At 42.1% G+C, this 21,665-nt stretch overlaps 1 protein-coding gene across 9 annotated transcripts in view; it reads right to left on the reverse strand.

Moving 5' to 3' along the window:
- Positions 1-20,203, reverse strand: part of SIK3 (SIK family kinase 3) — a 241,288-nt gene extending 221,085 nt beyond the window's left edge. For all 9 annotated transcript variants that reach the window (XM_070624907.1, XM_070624903.1, XM_070624905.1 and 6 more), the window contains exon 1: positions 19,916-20,203. In XM_070624907.1, coding sequence (XP_070481008.1) covers positions 19,916-20,188 — 273 coding nt within the window. In that variant the 5' untranslated portion in view covers positions 20,189-20,203. The remainder of the gene's footprint in view (positions 1-19,915) is intronic.
- Positions 20,204-21,665: the final 1,462 nt, after the last annotated feature.

Consider the following 21,665-nt stretch of genomic DNA (forward strand, 5'->3'; position numbering starts at 1 on the left):
ACCATTAATGGGGATGACAGCATATCTGACAACTCATTTCCAGGGCCAGCCTCAACATCACAATTGCCACCACCTAAAACAATCTACGTGCCTTCCATGATCTGAGTCCATCAAGTGACTAGAGCTAATTTATTCCTTCAAGTCAAACTTCTCGACTTGCTAATTATGTGTCTAGGTGCTATGCATTTCCAGACTCAGTGTTATTTATAAACTCTTAAAACTTATTGTCTTTAGGGTTTTCTTGCCAGCCTTAGAAGGGCCCTCTGAACAATAACATTTCCCACCTTCAGGGCAGTCAGCAATCCATTCCAAAGCCAACTTTTCTGAACCAGACTGAGTTCTACCTCTTAAAATCAGACAAGATTCACCACAGGACCCAAGCAAATCACTAATTTAAGTCTCAACAATTAGATGGCTATAATGCAGACCACCTTCCTATTTAGAGAAGAGTAAATTATGTTAATTCCCTCCAATCTGGCAGAAAAGTACTCCTTCCAAACTTTGCAAATAACTCTTCCACAGGGTTAAGTAAAACTTACAGAGGCAACATTCTCCTAAACCTAAATTGTAATGATATTGCCTTAAACATGACTTGAATCATGCTGGAATGACATCACAGGACCTAATACACTGCTCCTAAAACAGCACCAAGTGCTACCTCCATTCTTGCTCTCCTATGGCAAGCAGGTTATTTTTGGACCCAGCCTATGAAGCTGCACTTTCTTGACTATGAGCTTCATCCTCTGAATATTCCTTTCACATTCAACCTTGGTTCTCGCCTTCTGGCACAGAGCTCCAAACCTCAATGGAATACATAATGAAATGCTGGGTTACTTTAGTGCAAAAAGGTCAAGCCTACAAAAGCTTTCTAATTGGGAAACCTCTTCAATGAAAGCACAGAGAAATTTGCTGACTCCTTTTCCCTTTGCTCCCTCTTCCAATAGCTATTTGCTTTCTTTGGAGCAAATCTTCAAACACAAAAGCCAACCACCTAGCAAAGCTCAAATACAGACAGGTGTTTTGCAAAGACAGTAAATCTCAAGAGTAACTAATCAACATGAGATAGCATCTACTAACAAGCTGCATTTATTGGTGTGCTAGGACAGTTAACAGCCTAAAAATCTCTCCGTTGAGACTAGCATTGAGAAAAATAAAGAATACAACTAAAAGAAAAGTAAGCCCATTTTCCACCAACAGAAAACTTGCAAAAGGAAGAATCGTATTAAGTCAACTAGTCCTGCCACATAAAAACCCTTCATTCCAGGGTTATTTTCAGCGGTACTTAATGCCAGGGTGGAGACTAAGAGTCCCAAACAAACCTTTGAGTGTTTTTCTACTTTAATACTTCTGAAATCCATGGTTAGGCCTATTAAGGAAAAGTCTGAAAGAGCTTGACAAAATCATTGCTATTTTTTTTAAGAAATGAGTAATCATGTGAAAACACACTTGTAAATTAGTTATTGAAGTATAGAAGAGTTGTGTTGAAGCATTCTAGAATAACATAAAAGAAATAATAAAAAGAAAGCAAGGATTTTATCACAATAGGTATGCCCTGTTCCCCAGACATTAATTTCTCTGCTTTAAACTTCTCTAAGACTCACAAGACCCTAAAGTTTGTTCTTGCATGAGAAAGACATGACAGAAAATCCCAAAAGAAGGCTCTATTTCAGACTATAAGAATTTCTAATGTTTTACAGAGAGAAGGAGGCTACACTAAAGAAAAAGAAAGTGATTATTTAGCAATGTTACCTGAACTTCACCCAAGTCGTACGCAATGAATCAATCTAATATTGCATGCCACAGGAAGGAAACATGTCAAGCACAAGGTGAGAAATCAAGGTCACTAAACCGAATTCTGTATACTACTTTTAAGTAATACCTTTTTCACTATCTGCTTTCACATCAGCTGGGTGCCAACACATTTTCTTGATGCCTTTTCTGTCACCCATCCTCTCTCTGTGTATTCCGCATTAAAAGATTATGAGGAAGGGGGCTGGCCTGGTAGTGCAGCGGTTAAGTGCACATGTTCCAGTTCGGTGGCCCAGGGTTCGCCAGTTCAGATCCTGAGCGCGGATATGGCACCGCCTGGCAAGCCATGCTGTGGTAGGTGTCCCACATATAACTAGAGGAAGATGGGCACAGACGTTAGCTCAGGGCCAGTCTTCCTCAGCAAAAAGAGGAGGATTGGCAGCAGCAGTTAGCTCAAGGCTAATCTTCCTCAAAAAAAAAAAAGACTATGAGGAAAATGTTATCTCTTCTAGAGATACCCAAGATTATAAAATGAGAGTTTTGAAAAACATACTTAGGATGTCAAGTCAGAATTAAGCATGTCAGGGGCCGGGTGGTTGAGTTCCGTGCTCTGCTTCAGTGGCCCAGGGTTTCGCTGGTTTGGATCCTGAGTGCGGACATGGCACCGCTCACCAGGCCATGCTAAGGCGGCATCCCACATGCCACAGCTAGAAGGACCTACAACTAGAATATACAATTGGGTACTGGGGGGCTTCGGAGAGAAGGAGGAGGAGAAAAAAAGAAAGAAAAAAAAAAGAATTAAGTACGTCGTATCCTAGAAAGACTCTTCGGGAAATAATACCCCAGAATCATTTCTACTTTGCAGGGTGACTCTCAGAACAGATTAAATTTAATCAGTAAGTTAAATGAGTGTTTTCTAAGGGAGAGCAAGAAGTTTTACAAAAAGAGATTACAGTGCTTCCCAAACTGGTATAATATATTTAAGAATATCTGAGGCTTCCAAACACACTTTAAGTAGTATAAAGCTACAATAATTGAAAGTGCATAATATCAAAGCAAGTAAAGACAGTCCAATCAAAGGATTAAAAGAATTCAGAAATGTATCTGGAAGTTTTGTGGATAAAGCAGCTTTTTAAATCAAGAGGGAAATGATGTTACTCAATAAATTGTGTTGGGACAACAAGCTAGACATCTGGAGAAAAAGACAGATTCACTCATTCCATAAGCAGGGGGCCTATCATGAGGAAGCACTGCGCTAGTCACTGAAAATAAGAACGAGGAAAAAAGCCGACACAGTCCTCTGCCCGCATGGAGCTTACAGCTGAGTGGGAGAAGAAAGCCATTAATAACCACAAAAATAAAGGTAAAATTACAGCTCCAACAGATTCCATGACTGATCCCTTTCTCATTTAGGTTGAACAAAAATGCATCACACAAGAAGCAAAGATCAAATTTAAAAACAAAACCATAAAAGCACTTGAAGAAAACACGAGTAAATATTTTTAAAAGATTAGAAGGAGGAAGGAAACTAAGAAGCCATAAAGTAAAAAACAGAAAAATCTGACTACATAAAAATGTTTACATTTTATATTAAAAAAAAAATATATAGGGGCCAGTGAGGTGGCACAGTGGTTAAGTTTGCACGTTCTGCTTCAGCAGCCCGGGGTTTGCGGGTTGGGATCCTGGGTGCAGACGTGGCACCGTTTGTCAAGCCGTGCTGTGGTAGGCATCCCACATATAAGTAGAGGAAGATGGGCACGGATGTTAGCTCAGGGCCAGTCTTTCTCAGCAAAAAAGAGAGGCAGATTGGCAGCAGATGTTAGCTCAGGGCTAATCTTCCTCAAAAAAAAAAAATATACACACATCAAAAGACAAATAAGGAAACATATCTACAATATGTTAAGTAACTAATTTCCCTAATATTCAAAAAGCTATTACATGTTAATGAGAAAAAGCTCAAAAGAAAAGTAGACAAAGGACACAGATAATTTCAAGAAAAAATATGAATAGCCAATAGACAAATTAAATGATACTCAAATTCACTAATAAATAACTATAAACTAAAATGACATTTTCTTACCTGTCAGATTGACTCCCTAAAAAGATGGCTGGTTGCCAGTGTTACGGAGAACAGAAAGAGTACTATCATACATTCTTGAGTTGAATGAATTAGCTTAGCCTTTCTTAGAGGGCAATTTGGCAACATTTATAAAATTTTAAGCATTCATACTTTGACTCAGGCATTCCACTTCTAGTGAATTATTCCATTAAATTACTGAGAAAATGAAGAACCTAGTTTCAAAGGAAGATCCTAACACTGTATATATCATAATGGAGAAGAACACATAACTTTTGGAAGTTTACTCTAGGTCTGACCTAATAAAACTCTTGTATTTTTAAATATTAAGTCTGAGACTTGAGTGTCTTTTGAATAGTAAACAGTACAACAGCAAATGAATGGAACAAAAAAGAAACACTAGCACTAGTGTGCAAATATACGTATGGAAACATTAACATATAACTTGTAACTGAAAAAATAAAAGCTGGGGGCTGGCCCACTGATGTAGTAGTTAAGTGGGCCCACTTCACTTCGGTGCCCCAGCGTTCACAGCTTCAGATCCCAGGCATGGACCTACACACTGCTCATCAAGCCATGCTGTGGCAGTGTCCCACATACAAAATAGAAGAAGATTACCACATATGCTAGCTCAGCAACAGTCTTCCTCAAGCAAAAAGAGGAAGATTGGCAAAAGATGTTAGCTTAGGGCCAGTCTTCCTCACCAAAAAAATAAAATAAAAAATTAAAAAATAGCACAACCAGAGGACCTACAACTAGAATATACAATGATGTACTGGAGGGCTTTGGGAAGAAGAAGAAGGAAAAAAAAAGACTGGCAACAGACGTTAGCTCAGGTGCCAATCTTTAAAAATAAATAAATAAAAATGAAAAATAAAAGCTGGAAACAACCCTAAACCTATCAATACGGTACTACTTAAATAAATTATAGTATATCCACAAAATGGAATACTCTGCAGCCATTAAAAAGATTGAGATAGGGCAAAATGTACCGACATGGAAGAATGTTGGAGATACATTATTAAATTAAAAATAGCAACATGGCTGAGTGGTTAAGTTTTCGCACTCTGCTTCAGCGGCCCAGGGTTTCACCGGTTTGGATCCTGGATGCAGACACAGCACCGCTCATCAAACCATGCTGAGGCAGCGTCCCACATGCCACAACTAGAAGGATCCACAACTAAAATATACAACTATGTACTGGGGGGCTTTGGGGAGAAAAAGGAAAAATAAAATCTTAAAAAAAAAATAGTAACTGGAAGTGTGGTATGATCCCTTTTTAATAAAAAAAAACCTAAAATGTTAACATGTGAATAGGAAAAAAATCTGGATATAAAATGTTAACAATGTTTTCTCTGTAGAGGGGGAAGTTTCACTTTCTATGTTACATATTTTATAAAGTTTAATTATTTTATGACATATATATCAGATAGATACAAAGACAGATGTTGTTAAAGAGACTCTGAGGCTATAAAATATCCCAGAAAAGGAAGAATTATCTGAAAGTAGGAGAAAAGTACAGAATGAGTACAGAGGAAAATATTCGCAAGAGAACATATAACTTCAGACTTAGAATAACTTTACAAATTAAGAAACTAGAGCACCAAAATTAAAAACTTTTGTGCTGGGCTGGCTCTGTGGTCGAGTGGTTAAGTTCGTGCCCTCCACTGGGTTGGCCCAGGGTTTCACTGGTTCAAATCCTGGCCATGGACATGGTACCACTCGTCAGGCCATGCTGAGGCAGCATCCCACATGCCACAACTAGAAGGACACACAACTAAAAATACACAACTATGTACTGGGGGGGCTTTGGGAAAAAAAAGAAAAAATAAAATCTTTAAAAAAAAAAAAAAAACTTTTGTGCTGCAAACAAAACCATCAAGAAAATGAAAAGACAACCCACATAATGGGAGAAAATATTTGTAAATCATATCTCTGATAAAGGACTAGTATCCAGAATATATAAAGAATTCCTATAACTCAACGAAAAGACAAATAACCCAACTAAAAAATGAGCAAAGAATCTAAATAGACACTTCTCCAAAGATCTACAAATGGTCAATGAGCACATGGAAAGATGTTCAACACCATTAGTTATTAAGGAAATGCAAATCAAAACCATAATAAGATACCACTTCACATCCACTAGGATGGCTAGATCAAAAAGAAAGAGTAAGTTTCAGTGAAGATATAGAAAAATTGGAACTCGCATACATTACCAGCAGGAACGTAAAATGATGCAGTCACTTTGGAAAACAGTTTGGCAATTCCTCAGCAAGTTAAACATGGAATTACTATATGATCCAGCAATTCCACTCCTAGGTATATACTTATGAGAAATGAAAAGATACAGCCAAACAAAAATTTGTATGCCAATGTTCATAACAGTATTATTCCTAACAGCTAAAAAGTGGAAATAATGCAAATGTCCACTGACTCGCAAATGGATAAACAAAATGCAGCATATCCATACAATGGAATATTATTCAGCCATAAAAAGGAATAAAATTCGGACATACGCTACAACAGGGATGAACCTTGAAGATATTATGCTAAGTGAAAGAAGGCAGAAACAAAGGGCCATAAATTCTGCAATTCCATTTACATGAAATATCCAGAATAGACAAATCTGTAGAGTTTGATTCGTGATTGCTTAGGGCTTAGGGCTGAGGAAATGGACAGTGACTGCTAATGGGCGTGTCATTTCTTTCAAAGGGAATGAAAATGTTCTAAAATGGATTGTGGTGATGGTTGCACAACTCTGTGAATATACTAAAAACATTGAATTGGGTAAATTGTATGACATGTGAATTAAATCTCAATAAAGTGGTTGAAAAAATACATAAATAAAAAAGAAACTGGAAGCTCCATTAGTTAAGTGACTTGCCCAAAGAAAACAGTTAGGTTAGTAAACACTGACTGTGGAAAGATGTACCCTGACCCCGACTCCAGTGCTCAGTTACTGCAGACTGCCTCACGCAATTCTGACGTGCCACAAAGGACCCCCAAAGAGCTGGAAAAGCAGCAAACGCTGGTACCAGCATAAGAAAAGGAAGAGAAATTTAGCTAACACACTTGAAATGTGATTTTCAAAATTTAATGTGACTCCAAAGTGGATTGTTGGCCTAAAAAATCTAACCACCATTGATCTAAGGAGGTTGTGACTCAGTATAACAGTACCCCTTTCACTAAGAGCTCAATTAGAGCAGGGCACTGGACGCAGCTGCTGACTGAAAGGAAGAAGGAAAATGAGATCAGAAAAGGCAGTAGGCTGAAATCACTGGCCGCTCTTCTGCATATGTCGAAGAGGCCAATGAGCGACATGCTTCAAACAAGTTACTTTATTCTCGAGGATTCTAAAATCATTTAAAGAGATCTGAAAGCATCATCCCCAAATTTAACTACCTCCCAGAATTACTATACACATATAAGATATTTAGGTATAACATACGCAAGTGACGTCTCTGCAGCTGACTTGGACACAAAGATCATTGCTGGAATACAACTGCCCCGTTTGACTAGAATAACAATAACACTGTTGATGTAGAAATGGAAAGTAAGCCAAGAACATACAATCACTAAAAACATTATTTTGAGGGTTTAAAAAAATGAGCTACTAAAAAAACTGATCTATTGTCAGAGCACTGCTTATGCAACATTAGAATATTCTGACAGAAGGAAAGGACAACAGGAGGCAGGAAGCAGAAAGAAAGAAGTAAGAAATCCTGCAGGTGCTCAACTAACCCTAATAAGAAACACACAGCCCTGCTCCTGCCTTCCACAATAAAAACAATTCTGTTTCTTGTGGCATACGAACCAAGATTTCTTTTGCCAGGAACAGAAAACAACTTACTACATGAAAATGTCAACTTGTTCCATGGAACACTACACTGGCAGGGAACAGACATAAACCTTTTAAACTAAAGAGTTTTGGCTGTTTCCTCACCAAATTTTAATATCACTGGCCCATTATCAAATTCAGTTCAGTTCATGCAAACTCTAACATAAGTGGGCAAAAATACCACCCTGAAGTATACACTATAAATAAAAGACTCCATAAAATATCTTGTCCTCAAATTTCTAACAACTTTGGCTTATTTATAATTTTTAATTAATGTGGAAGCTCTCTCAACCCACCTCCACTCAACCAACCTGCCAAAATCATCACTGCTCCCCCTTCTCTCTGTAACATCATCACTGCTCCCCCTTCTCTCTGTAAAACAACTGGCGCCCCAGCACGCACACTGGCCCCAGTTAACGGCTAGACTCTTACTCCGGGACACTTCTGCTTCCACCCATGAAGTTCCACGCTTACCAAGAATTAATTGGTTTTTTCCCAAACCTATTCATACCAATTGCTCTTGTTATTATAGTTACGTGATTTAATTAGACATGTAAACTGATGAGAAATCAAAGAGAAAAGAAAGACATGTTTCTATGAAAACTAAGCTGAATACTTGAAAGACTTGGTAAAGTCTAATCAGATGTGGATGAGACAGGTGTTAAAAGATTGGATGAGAAACCATAAAACTCAAGGGGGCTTTTGTACTCATATTGCTTCAAAAATGCCTTTAAATTCCTACTTTTCTTTTAAAAAGCAAAACAAAACTGGAAATCATAGATGACGAACAATGGGTATGTTTAATGCAAACAAGATGAAGAAACCCCAAGCAGGGCATCAATACACAAAGAAATGCCCTGGCTCTATGTCAAAAGATTAGCAAATGTGTTTCTTAAATTGCAAAGAAAGAGAAAAGGAAGCGAATCCTATAGAATAAAACAAATAAATGTTTTAAAAAAACACTTGAGACATCAATCAATTATAACTTATGGACTTTAGACTCTGATTCAAACAAATAAGTGGCTATAAAAAAGAAATATATATATGACAATCAGGGAAATTTTAACAGTGATCTGATATTTAATGACATTAAGGAATTATTGTTAATTGTTTTTAGGTAGGATAATGGTACTGTGGTTATGGTTTTTTGAAAATGAATCCTCGTCTACTTAGAAATACACGCCAAAATATTCACGGATGAAATGACAGGATTCCGGGATTAGCGTCAAAATAAGGTAGGAAGACGGGCCAGTCCCATGGCGGAATGGTTAAGTTTACAGGCTCCACTTCGGCAGCCCAGGGTTTCACCGATTCCTAGCACAGACCTAGCACCACTCATCAAGCCATGCTGAGGCGGCATCCCACATCGCACGACCAGAAGGACCTACGACTAGAATATACAACTATGTACTGGGGGGCTTTGGGGAAACAAGAAAAAAATAAAAATAAAAAATAAAGTTGGGAGAAACGGGAAGCAGAAAGGGGTACAGATGAAGGATTGACCATGAGGTGATAACCGCTTCAGCTGGCGACAGGTCAGCAGGGGTTCATTATACTACTCTTTCTACTTTGGCCTATGTTTGAAATTTTCCATAATAAACACTTTTAAAAAGATTAGTGAATGAATGCATATGTATGTTTTAAATTAAAATAAAATATTAAAAGCATATATGCATCCTTATTTCTGATTTTCCAGCTTCATTTGTTTTTTCCCCTGAATTAACTAAGCAAATCATAACCCAAATTTACTGTGTAAGAGGCCTTCTATTGGAGACTAAAGAAAAGAGCATATCATCAGGTGCCCAAAATGCAACAGCAGTAATCCCAAAACATTCTAAGAACAATATCCCATATGACCCAATTACCCTTGACGATCACTTTAATACGCCTGCAGTACAGTGCATAAAGCAAATCTAAACCCAACAGGGCTGGGCATCACCATGTCTACTCACACGATTATCTCCCTGACAATCTCCTTCACCATCTTCTCACCATTACAAACAGAGAGGAGTAAATTTACAACCTTCATCAATCTCTGAAATTCTCACTCACGTTTACCAAAGAATAGTTATTTAAAAATCAAAGGTTCAGGTAATCTATTTCTCATTAACCTATCTTCTTTCCTTCAGCAATTTCTCCAGTTTAGGTTTATGTCTCTTTGTGAAACATTAGGAGAGAATGACAATTCATAAAAAACAATTGAAAGACTGGAGTCACACTTAATCTTCTCTCTCCTTGTCCAGGTTTGGTTCAGGGAGAGAAGGATGAGGCAGCTGCTCTAACCGTCGTTCGACCTGTCCCATATCTATCACCCTAGGCTTAGAGGTGCAGCAGAGACTTAAAAGCCCTCTGCTCCCAAGCCAAGAAAGGCAGAAACAGACAAGACAAAGAAAGAAGGCCTTCTCACACACTGCTGGGGAGGCCAGCCCTGGCACAACCTTTCTGGAAAGCAAGGTGGCAATATATGTACCAGGTGTCTTAAAAACATGGGTACCCTATGGAGTAGTGATTTCACTTCCAACACTCCATCCTGAGCAAAAACTCAGAAATGCATCAAAGATTCACCCACAAAAATGGCCAATAAGCAAATTTCTAACAGTGAAAAACTGTTAAATTATGAAAAAGGTTCAAAAAACAACAGTAGTCATATAACGGAAAAATATACATCCACTAAAATTGATGTTTAAAATAGTTTCTAATGATGGGGAAATGCTTATAGTGGTAAGAGGGGGCAGAAATAAAATAGTATATCAATATGATCTCAATTATGTATTTTATAATATTAATAACTCTTGCAGGATTATGCGTGATTTTTTTCCTTCTGCTTCTTTATAATTTTCTGAGTTTTCCCAAATTTCTTCCATGAGCACAAGTTACTTTTACAATCAGAAAAAACAGGGCAAGGTGGTAAAAGAGAGCCAACTAATAAGCAATTGGGTTGAAGTAAGAGAGTTTATACTTCATACGTCGTCTTCCTCTTCTATCAGGCTCAAGCTGCAAGCATTCAACTGCTCCTTTACCATAACCCTTTGTCTACCCTGACAAGAATAAAGTTTATTTTCTTGTCTTCTACTACCAGTAGTCACTCCTTTTCACATACACAAGACACAACAAATACTAGTTGAATTAGTCCATTAAAGGTAAGAACCATTAAAAGTAACCCACTGAAATTAAGGGCGAGTGACAGGAAAGCTTTTTTTTTTGTTTTGAAAGCAGATCATTTAGTGTAAAGAAAAGAACAAGCAGTAACTCAACAAACAGTTTGAAGTTGTTTCAGGAAGGGCCAGCAGCCCAAGACAGCTTGGTGGGTCTGCGAAGGAAAAGAGGCTCCAAAGCAGAAGAGGGGAAACGAGGCACAGGCCGACCACATCGACCACGCCTGTGGGGCCTTCTCAAGGAAGAACCCCACTGGGAGCCTGGATAGGAACGAACCTTCTATTTAAAGTAAAGGACTCGGATTTGAATGGCAGGATTTACTTTAGATACACTGAACCTCCTAATAATCTAAGTTTGAGACATGCCAAAAATAAGTCACTTGCCCAGAAAGGTTGTGAAATCTCCGTACCCAGAGATTTGTGAGAAAAAGATAGAAAATTACTTTTCTTTATCTTAACCGGAGACAGGAAATTTCAAGAGTAAAACTGTAAGATGTGTTAAGAGAATAAAAACAAACTCACTCCCATTTTTTTCATCCTTACATTCAGTCACTAAATGAATATTTACAAGCGCTGTATTGTAGTAGGCGCTGGGAACACTGCAGCAAACTCAGATGAAAACCCCAGCCTCACACATCGAATCATCACACTGTGCTTCTAACAAACATTAAAAGTTAGAATTTTTTTTTTAAGTCAAATGATTTTTAGAAATTTCAAGCATGTCAAAGCACTGCCAAGAAATAAACAGCATCTAGCATTTGGACTGACCCAGAGCAGCCCTTAATAAATATCTACAGGGACTAAGAAAAAGAAAATCCCAGGGCCGGCCCAATGGCGCAGCGGTTAAGTTTGCACGTTCCGCTTCTCGGTGGCCCGGGGTTCAGTGGTTCAGATCCTGGGTGCAGACATAGCACCGCTTGGCACACCTTGCTGTGGTAGGCATCTCGCGTATAAAGCAGAGGGAGATGGGCAGGGATGTTAGCTCAGGGCCAGTCTTCCTCAGCAAAAAGAGGAAGATTGGCAGTAGTCAGCTCAGGGCTAATCTTCCTCAAAAAAAAAAAATCTACAAAACAAGACTAAAAAACTGTGTGGCTGAGGTATTGGGGTGGCAGGCAGACAATCTCACTATACACAAGAGCGTACCTTTTGAATTTTGTATCAAACATCCCTTCCTAGTTTACGATAATTTTTTAAAAGTTTATTGGATGGATGGATGGATGAAATTAATGAAAAATTTCTTCTCCAAAAAATTTAGTCTCAAGAAATGTGGTTGGCTAACCTCAACTTGCACATTCAATTCTTCTGGAAGAAGCAATGAGAAATAAAGCACACCGCTAGTGAGCATGCACTAGAGTTGAAACCAGGCAGAAATCTGATAATTTCTCAGAACTTCCTAATCAAAACTTGAGTACAGTTTAAGAAAACTGACCAGAAGTATCCAGCTGAGTGAGCCCAGCCTACACAGACAAGCTTAAACAGAAGATAGGCTTGATTCTCCTTCCTCCTCAGTTTCTGGGAAAGGAGGCTGCACGTTCGCAATCTGATCCCTAGCTCTAACAAGTTCAATTCTGAGATGAAACACTCATCAGTGGCCAGAGACTCCTCGTCTACAGTAGACCCCACACCTCCTAAACAGAAGAATGTTCGAACATAACGTCACCACAACTCCTCCAACAGTTTTGTACTGGCTGATGGAATTTATTCTGAACAGATTCAAAAGAAGCCCTTTCAAGCTAATTCACCCTAGACTGCTGAGCCTTCTCAAAGACATTGCCTAGGCCATTTATTTAACAATTATTTATAACATTAGGACAAAAATCCACAACAATGTATATAATTTTCGTCCTCTGGGTATTATCAGTCATCCACAGGACACTATGACTGTGCTCTATTATGTATTATGCCAGAAGGGACCAAGCTCCTCACTACTAGAAGGGGGCAGGGACTCACCTGATGAATGAGGTCATTCACCTGGGGAAGAGGCATAGCTCTTAGACCAGAAACTAGAAGCACGTAAGAGAAGCCCTAAATAAGTGGTTCTCTTGGCCCTCATCTGTGTCATCAAGGTATGTATCTTGGTGACCAGTTCTCTTAATGAGTCACAAGATGGCACCATCCCCCTGGAAACTAGTAGTGATCTGGTAAGTGAGGAATCCATCTAAGGTACCTTCAAAGATAGACCAGCCCAGCCCAACAGAACAAAAGGATAATTACTCTTATTCCCCTGGAGTGAGCTAGATCTAGTGGCAAAAGAAAACTATTTAAGGCAGACTGTGTTTATGATCATTGCCTTGTATGTGTTTATTTCTTTCCCTTTTTACTTCCTTAGTATTTTGAAAGACTTTTTTGACACCTCAGTCACATCAAGGGAGCGCCTAGGAGTATTTGAGTAGAAGATTTAAAGAAAAGCCATGGGCGCAAGGAGGAACGCTGGTAAGTGGCAGGAGTGATGGAGTAAACCAAGGCGGAAGGACAAGTGAAACACAGTGTTGGTATATTTACTCTTCCTCCTACTTGGAAAGTTTTCCTCTCATCATGACATCTTACTTTTGGAGTTTGTTTTAAGAGAGAGCATAAATATCTTAGACTTTAATTAGTAGATATATCTTGTTTCTCTAATAAAAGGTCAAGTGCTCAGAGGGCGAGGGTAATGTTTTCTGTGATGGAGGAGTCAGGGCAGAGTTAACCAGGAGAAGAGATGCCTGGATTCTAATCCAGCTCCCCACTAACTAGCTAAAGGAGTCTAGGCAAGTGGGGGGAGGGGGGGTGTTACCAAAGAGAGCCATGAATCTAATGCATAAGTGGTCTAAACTACTTTAATAGCCCCTAAAAGGCTGAGATTCTTTTTTCTCTTTTTTTCTTTTCTTTTTTTTAGGAAGATTAGCCCTGAGCTAACTACTACCAATCCTCCTCTTTTTGCTGAGGAAGACTGGCCCTGAGCTAACATCCCTGCCCACCTTCCTCTACTTTATATGTGGGACGCCTACCACAGCATGGCTTGCCAAGCAGTGCCGTGTCTGCACCCAGGATCCGAACCGGCGAACCCCAGGCCGCCGAGAAGCAAAACGTGCGAACTTAACCACTGCGCCACCGGGCTGGCCCCCCGAGACTCTAAATTCCGTTAAGTTCATCTTTCTAGACTCTGGAAAAGAAAAAGTTGGAACAGAACATTTCTAAGATCTTTTTTGTACCCAAAAAATCAACAAATATTTGTTGGCTGATCAAGTTTGCCATTCTCTTATAGTGTGAAAGAGTATAACTCCTTAAAATTGAACACCTCCTATATCTGAAGAAAGACATCAGACAAAGCTTTTTTACCCCTAACCTAAAGCAACCAACAGGAGTTTTTAAAAACATAAATCAGATGATGTCAATGCTTTGCTTAGATATCCTCTGATGTCAATACCCAATTTCATATTCAATTCCATAAAATGGCCTCTAAGACCTATATGATCTGGGCCCTTTCTAATTTTCTGACCTCATCCCTTACCATCCTCCCCCTTGTTTACTAAGCTTCCAGGCACTATGACCTTGGATCTAATATTTGAGTAAACCAAGCTCATTTCTACCTCAGGACCTTTGCACTTGCCATTCCTTCTGCATTAAATCTTCTGTCTTCCAAATCTTCCCAAGCTGGCTCTTTCTTATCATTCAGGTGTCAGCTCAAATATCACCAGCCTGGAAAGGCCTTCCCTGACCACTCTATCTGATGCAGCACCCTTCCCCAAACACTCTCTACCCCATTTATTTTCTTCATAGTATCCATCACTATATGAAGTTATTTATTTGTTTACATGTTTCTTGTCTGTCTTCTCTCGTTAGAAAGCAAGCTCCAAGAAGGCAAGAGCTTTTTGTCTCTTGTTTATTGGTATACTCAAGAGCCCAGGATAGAACCTGACACAAAATTTGGATTCAGTAAAATGCGTTGAATGAATGAATGGATAAGGTAAGGGAAAGGTTCCAACTCTGTGCAGAGAGGTTTCGGTGTTTTCTAGAATTATAGAGGCTTTGGTGAGTAGAGAGCATTTCTTTTCCTTTTCAAAGCATCCATTTTGTTCTCTTTTATGCCATGAACTAGAAAACATTAGCCAGCTTGATACTTGGAAAATGAAAACAGCAATTCTGGCACAGAAATAACTAGTCTGGGCACCTCTGGCTTGAGCCAGATCTGTGACTTTCTAGGGAGCTGGCACCAAAGACAGAATGTTAAAATAAACAACTCCGATGTTGGAAGTGGAATCCTAGTATTTTGACTCTGGAGAGACTAGTGCAAATCAATCTTAGCTCTTCACAAAGTTTCAACAAAGTTAGTAACCTCATCACAACTATATCAAAGTGAAGTTAGTCATCTTTCAACAGTCATTTCTAGATTATCTAGGGATGGAACTATCCTCCTCAGATGTAACTAATGTAAATCTTGCTTTCAATTTCTTCTTGACCTAATTCTCTTTTCTATTTACCAATGAATCTTGTTTTCAGCCTTCTAATGAGCACAAAGCATCATCTCATCCAATTCACTGAACTCTTCCTCAGAAGTGAAAATAATACCATTAGCCCACTTTGAGTTGTTCTCATGGAAACGAGTTTGCACTAAACCAAACGGCACACAGATGTGTCCTAGCTGGTCAATATTTGGCATGGTGTCATGGGGCAGAATGTTTTCTCTGTGGAATATCTGAAGTTAAGAATCCTGACCTTGGCCTTCTAAGTAGCACACTCCGCACCCAAGCGCAAACGTGTTCTTAAGCTTGTAGGAATATTGCTTCATATCCTCCAGCAAATTTAAGTGAATCTCTGAAGAGAGCACTGCATTCAAGCAAACTCTGTTCCATTACCAACATGACAAAGAGCAGTTACACAAACACAGTGAACACTCGAGGCAGCCCAAATACGAGCCAGTGTTAGTCACAGTCTTCACTCGACGTCTCATAACTGTTTAAAAAGCTTAACTCATGGAAAAGTATGTTTTAAAATGCCAATTTCATGAAATCAGCCCCTAGTCCACCAGAGTTAAACCCAACTCTCTCCAAGTGACACCTGAAGCAATAGCAAACTATTTTTTCTACCCTTAAAGCATATCATCCCAATGACATCTACCTACACAAAACAAACGGCATATGCATTCATGAACTGTTCCAAAGGGGAAAAAGCAAGAAAGGCAGACTATGTCTTACTCACCTTTGGTACTACTGCATCTGATGATGATAATGATGATGATAATATTTACCATATGCCTACTACGTGCCAGGCACTGTTCTAAGAGCTTCCCATACATTATCTTATCTAATCTTCATAACAGCCAATCTTGTGAGGTAAGTAGTATTGTCATCTCATTTTACAGATGAGGAAATCCAAGTGCAGAGTGGTTAAATAATTGACCCAAGATCACCCAGCTGTTAAGCAGCAGAGGATCCAAACCCAGGCAGCCTTATCCAAAGCTCAAGCTCTTACCACAAACCAACAGATCACAGGCAAGTGATATATATTTGTTGAAATACACTTTAAAAGTATTTGACCAATGGCTTTTATAGTCATACATACTTAAAAAAATGCATACAAAATATGTTTACTCTTCATACTCAAAATACATGCATCTAACCAGTGAAAGTATAATTAGGCACAGGTAACAGACTATATGCAATTGAGAGCAGAAAATCTTTTTTTTTTTTTTTAATCTCTTTAATACCTTATAGTGTCCTACCAAAAGAACAGAGCCAAAGAATCTCAGACTAAGGGCTCCTCCAAAAACAGGAAATCAAAGAGGTGGGACAAAGACAGGCAGGGTGAGCTGCTAACCAAATTATGTCACAGATGAATATGCTCTCCTGCTAACCGCTCTGCAGGGCGCTCAAAGCACTGCAGTGTTGCCAATATTAAGTCTGAGCTCATGAATGCCGTACTGCAAAAGTCACCAACAACCAAACAGGAAAACATTTCCTCTTCTCCGCTGATTCTATTCACCCCAGGGTCCTACTCTAGGAGGTTTGAGAATGAACAGAATTTGGGGAAGGGCCAGCTTCACCACTTATTGCTGGACAGAGTGCAGTAGCTTAGGCAATAAATGAAGTTTCCTTTAGCAGCCTCTTAGTCCTTGGAAGGGGGAGTGTGTGTTAAGCAAAGGTGATCATAAATATTTCTCTGATGTTCAGAAAAACACCTATTACCTAATCTCCTTCAGCTAACACAGATATCATCTGATTTACTTGAGTTATCTATGGTTACAAGAAAGACCCAGACCATACAGGGGTCGACAGGGAGAAAAGGGAAAAGATAAAATCACATACCTCTAAAAGAGGAAACAAAAAAATGATACATTCTAGAAAGAGATGGAAAATAAATAGCTCTCCAGTTCCTAGTGACCTGACTGCAGAAGTAAGATAGACGCTGCAGTGCATGGGGAGAAACATCTCTCTACCTGAGTACCGAAACAGCAGCTCCTGCAACTGCTAGGTCCTAGGCACCCTCCTCGCCATTATATAACCAAACCATGGCCCTCACAGGCCATCCTACTGTATGTCAACAGCTGTTAGGCACATCTAAGCTGTCAGCATTCGCGAATCCCTTCCAAAGTGGATTCAGATAAGCATGGAGCAGGCCAAAATATGCTCATCGTTCACCCAGAGCACATGACAACTCCTTGTGAATTAAGCTTCACTCATGTCAGAGTAATTTAAGCAGCAAAAGATAGGGCGCTTGTAACTGTAACTAGGAAATTGCACACTGCTACAGAAACACAAATGAGTGCTGGTGTGGTCCTGTCACACATGCAACTCATTGTCCAAGCCATTGCAGTCTCATTCAAGATTCTGAATATTTCCATACATAGGAATTGCATAACTGCACATAACCACAAATGATCAAAGATAAAAATCAACATAAACAGTGACACCCGTCTATAAACAAGCCAATGTTAAAAATGCTGCAGTCCTAAAGGGTACCACGCGGCCTTAGAGAAAAACTAAACACACACACACTGGAAAATTAGAAAGCAGACAGACCAGCCATAATTAGCCACTGGCTTTGCTGACTACTGAAGATAGAAATGTCTCTTTTATATATAAAGCCAAGAATCAACTGTTTGTAATTACATTTACAGAAACACTCAACCCTGTCTGTCACAGATTTTTTAATCAATATTTTGGTGTATCCAAGGGCTAGAGGATACAAAATTCTTTAAATCATAGATACCATAAACCAGGCAACCAATGAAGTTCATGGAGTCCACCATCCAGAGGTCAGAGCAAAACAATCCCAGGAGTGCAATGTGATTACTTAGAAGACAGGGAGGTAAAAAAGGAAATACCAAAACAAGGATTAAAGCTCTAACAACTAGAGTTGTTTGTAAACATAACTTTGGCTAGGCTAACAGTAAACAATGAGAAACACTCAGGGGGGAGGACACGTCCCAGAGTCTCAGCTCAGTCTACTACCCCCAGGGTCCCAGGATAACATCAGGGAACCCTGGACTTTGGTATCTCATTCAGCTCAGACCTGCAGACCTGAGGCCCAATGATGGAAACTGACAGAAAGGCTGAAGGGGGCCCCCCAGAGGAAGTGAAACTGACCAATCAATTTTCCACAGCCACCCACCCTGCCACCCTGTAAGAAGGGCCCCTTGTAGTCTTTCACAGAAAGGAGGGAAAAGGGAACTTCAGGTTGTAAGTGAGCAGGAGAGAAGGCCTAAATAAGTCACTGGTGTCTGAAAACAAGTAATTGCCATAAAAGCAAAAACAAGGTAGGTGATGATAACCAGAGGCTAGGCTGAGGAGGTGAGGGGAACTGATGCGGCTTTGGTAGGAAGCAACAGCTACAAGCCTTCTTCATTAAGCTGAAGGAAACCCAAACTGCAGTTTTAAATATAATGAATGACTACATTGAAAGTATTCATTCAAGTGAGAGATGGAGCAAAGAAAGAAATTTGGAGTACAAATGGGCTTTGTGGGTCTTATCAAAACCAAATGATTCCTCCTGATGCCTTAGATTCCAAAACTCCCAATGAAGAAGGCTCCTGGGAAGTGCTACCCACATTTCCTGAGAAAGTGAATTTTTGATGTATATATTTATGGCTTCCTAATTGACCTTGGCCAATTTCACTACTACAGCTCCACAAATCCCTTGGGAGCCAAAGGGCCCAATGCGTGTATCTTCCCGTAGCGTCTGGGTTCCTCACGAACCTCCTCAGTCACCAGGCTTTCCCCTCACCACTGAGAGCCCACCCTGGGTTCTATAAAGCCCACAATTTCAGACCCTCCAAGAACCAAAAATAACCAGCAATCCTGCTCTCCCAAACTCTTTAACCCCTCACTAGCCAGCGCCACCATAAACCTGGGGCCTCCTGGGGCCTCTGTTCCCTGAGCCCCTTCCTGCAGAAAAGCAAAATAATTCCCCCCCCCTCATTTCCCCATCGCCTCCTCCCATAATCTCGTCAGTCCTCGGGCTCCCATTCCCACCACCTATTAGTCTTAGACGATCGTGCCGATAGGTATCTGTCATAAGCTACCAGGTCCCTCATATCTCCCAGTCCCTGCGCCCACCACACACCCCAGGTACATGCCCCAGCCGCCCTTGCTCCCCTCCTAACTGCCCCCGACCCCCGCGCTGCCGGTTTACCCTTGTCTTCCCCCATCCTCCTGGTCCACGTTTCCGATGCCCCTGCCCTCATTCCCTCAGGATTTCCTAATTGCTGGTTCCAGAGTCTTCTTAGCTTACAAGAAGGCTCCTGGCTCCGTGAGAGTTCCAAACCTCTTCTTTCCAACCACCCCTTCTACGCCCCTCCGCACGGCCCCGGGAACCCCCTCCGCATCCCAGGCACCGCAGGTCCCGGGGGTCAGCAGCCCCCCTGCGCCCCTCTGCCGTGGAGTTCCCCTCGCTCGGTCCCCTGGGGCTCCCTTCCTCGTCTCGCCCTCTCCTCCCGGCCCCCGCAGCCCCCGACCCGCTCCCCGGGTCCCCGACGCTCTCGCCCGCCCGGAGCCCCGCTGACCGCGCCAACCCCTCAGCCCCGGGGTCGCGGGCTCTCCTGCCCTCGCCGGGGCACTCGGCGGGCCGTCCCGCGCTGCGCAGCCCCGCGGCCGCCCGGCGCCACCGCGCCCCTACCTTGGCCTTGGTGACGAGGTGCGTGGCCCGCTTGACCACGGCGAAGTTGCCCTTGCCGATGGTGCGGTCGATCTCGTAGTAGCCGATACGGGCAGGCACCGGCCCGCGGGAGGCCGGCGCTGGGGGACGCGGCGGGCCAGCCGCCGGGGGCCCGGCAGCGGGGGCGGCCGGGGGCCCCGGGGCGGGCGGAGGCAGCAGGCGGCCCGCCGGCCCGGCTCCCCCCGCCCCGGCCCCGGCAGCCCCGCCAGCTCCGCTCGCCGCCGCCGCCGCCATCTTGTTGTGCAGTGAAACCTCCGGGGCCGCGGGGAGCCGGCGGGGGGGAGGGGGCGGGGGGGCGGGAAGGCGGGGGGGAGCCGGCGGACGTCACTCCGGGAGGCGGGGCGCGCGCGCCGCCGGGGCCCGGCGCCATGGCAACCGCGCGTCACGTGCCGACGCGCGTCACTGCCCGGAGCCATGGCAACCGTGACCTCACCGGCGAGCTCCACCTGCCCGCGTGGGCCCCGTTCCTCGGGCGCCGGCTCCCGGGTGCCCCCCTCTGGGGATGAGACAGTGGGCGCCGCCGGGTGCCAGCCGGCCCCAAGCCGCTGCGGCGGTCCCGAGTCGGGGGAAGGGGGCTCGATGTTTGACCCAAAGCCAGCCCCCAGTCGCCCCTAGAATCGCTAAGGTGACCCCTACTGTGACCTCTGTCCCAGTTCAGCAATCACCCAGCCTCCCTTAAAACCAAATATTTTCTCATCACCAAAAATACCGGCCTTGTCCCACTTTAGCCCTTGAGACCACAAAGGCAGGAATAGCTACAGTGTTGAAGAAACTAACCAAGTTGGTAGAGAGGCAGGGGAATTCTTCAGTAAAATTCCTTCTTATAAAACCAAAGTCACCCGGCACGACCAATCTAATATAGTGTCACCGAGTACAGGGGAATGGAGAAACTAGGATTTGCGTGTTCAAGGACGGAGAAACCGCCCCAAGCACGCATTCCACTCATTGGGTGGGTAAGGGTCAGGGAAGGGACGTCATTTTCCTTCCTCCCACCCCGTCTCTGAACAATTCTATAGCTAAATGACTGTCAAAGTGTCCGCGTCCTATTTCTGTCACTTGTATAACCCTGATGAAGAAGTGGTGCACACTGTCCGGTAAGCCACGTCATGTTAAAGACCAACCGTCTGTTAGGCAAAAGAAAGAAGTAAACAATAAAATAAAAATTCCACCTTTACTCGTGACTCTCCAAGGACATTAAAGGTGACCAAATTCATAACTTCAACAATAGATCACTTATCCTTTTTTCTTCCCTCCTCTGTTATCTGATATTCCACACCCTCCTGAGCCCCTCACCAGCTCCCAGGTCTCTCCCTCCTCTTTTTTCCCCCTCCCTTTATTAAGGAGATTGACTTAACTTTCCTTAAGTGGGGATGGGAAGGGGTAGGCAATTGGGCCTTTAATAACAAGATGGTCTTTGGCAGGCCGGAGGGAGGAGGGGAGAATGAGAACGCTCCAATGGTAACATGTGCTCCCTCAGTCCCGTCCTAACCCATCCGCATCTATGTCTCTCACCCGCAGAACTGTGTTGTCGGCTCACTGCACGGACAGTATTAAAAACTGACTCCCAGGGCACTGTAAATGTGACAAGGAGAACGCATGTTTACTCTCTCTGACCAAAGGATATTTACTAGTGCTCTGACTCTCCATCTGACTGTGAGTAATGGCTGGGACAAGGATGGGACAGAGGGGTCATTCTCCAAATGTCTTGGAT

This window comes from Equus przewalskii, chromosome 6 (assembly GCF_037783145.1).
Source record: "Equus przewalskii isolate Varuska chromosome 6, EquPr2, whole genome shotgun sequence".
Classification (NCBI taxonomy): Eukaryota; Metazoa; Chordata; class Mammalia; order Perissodactyla; family Equidae; genus Equus; species Equus przewalskii.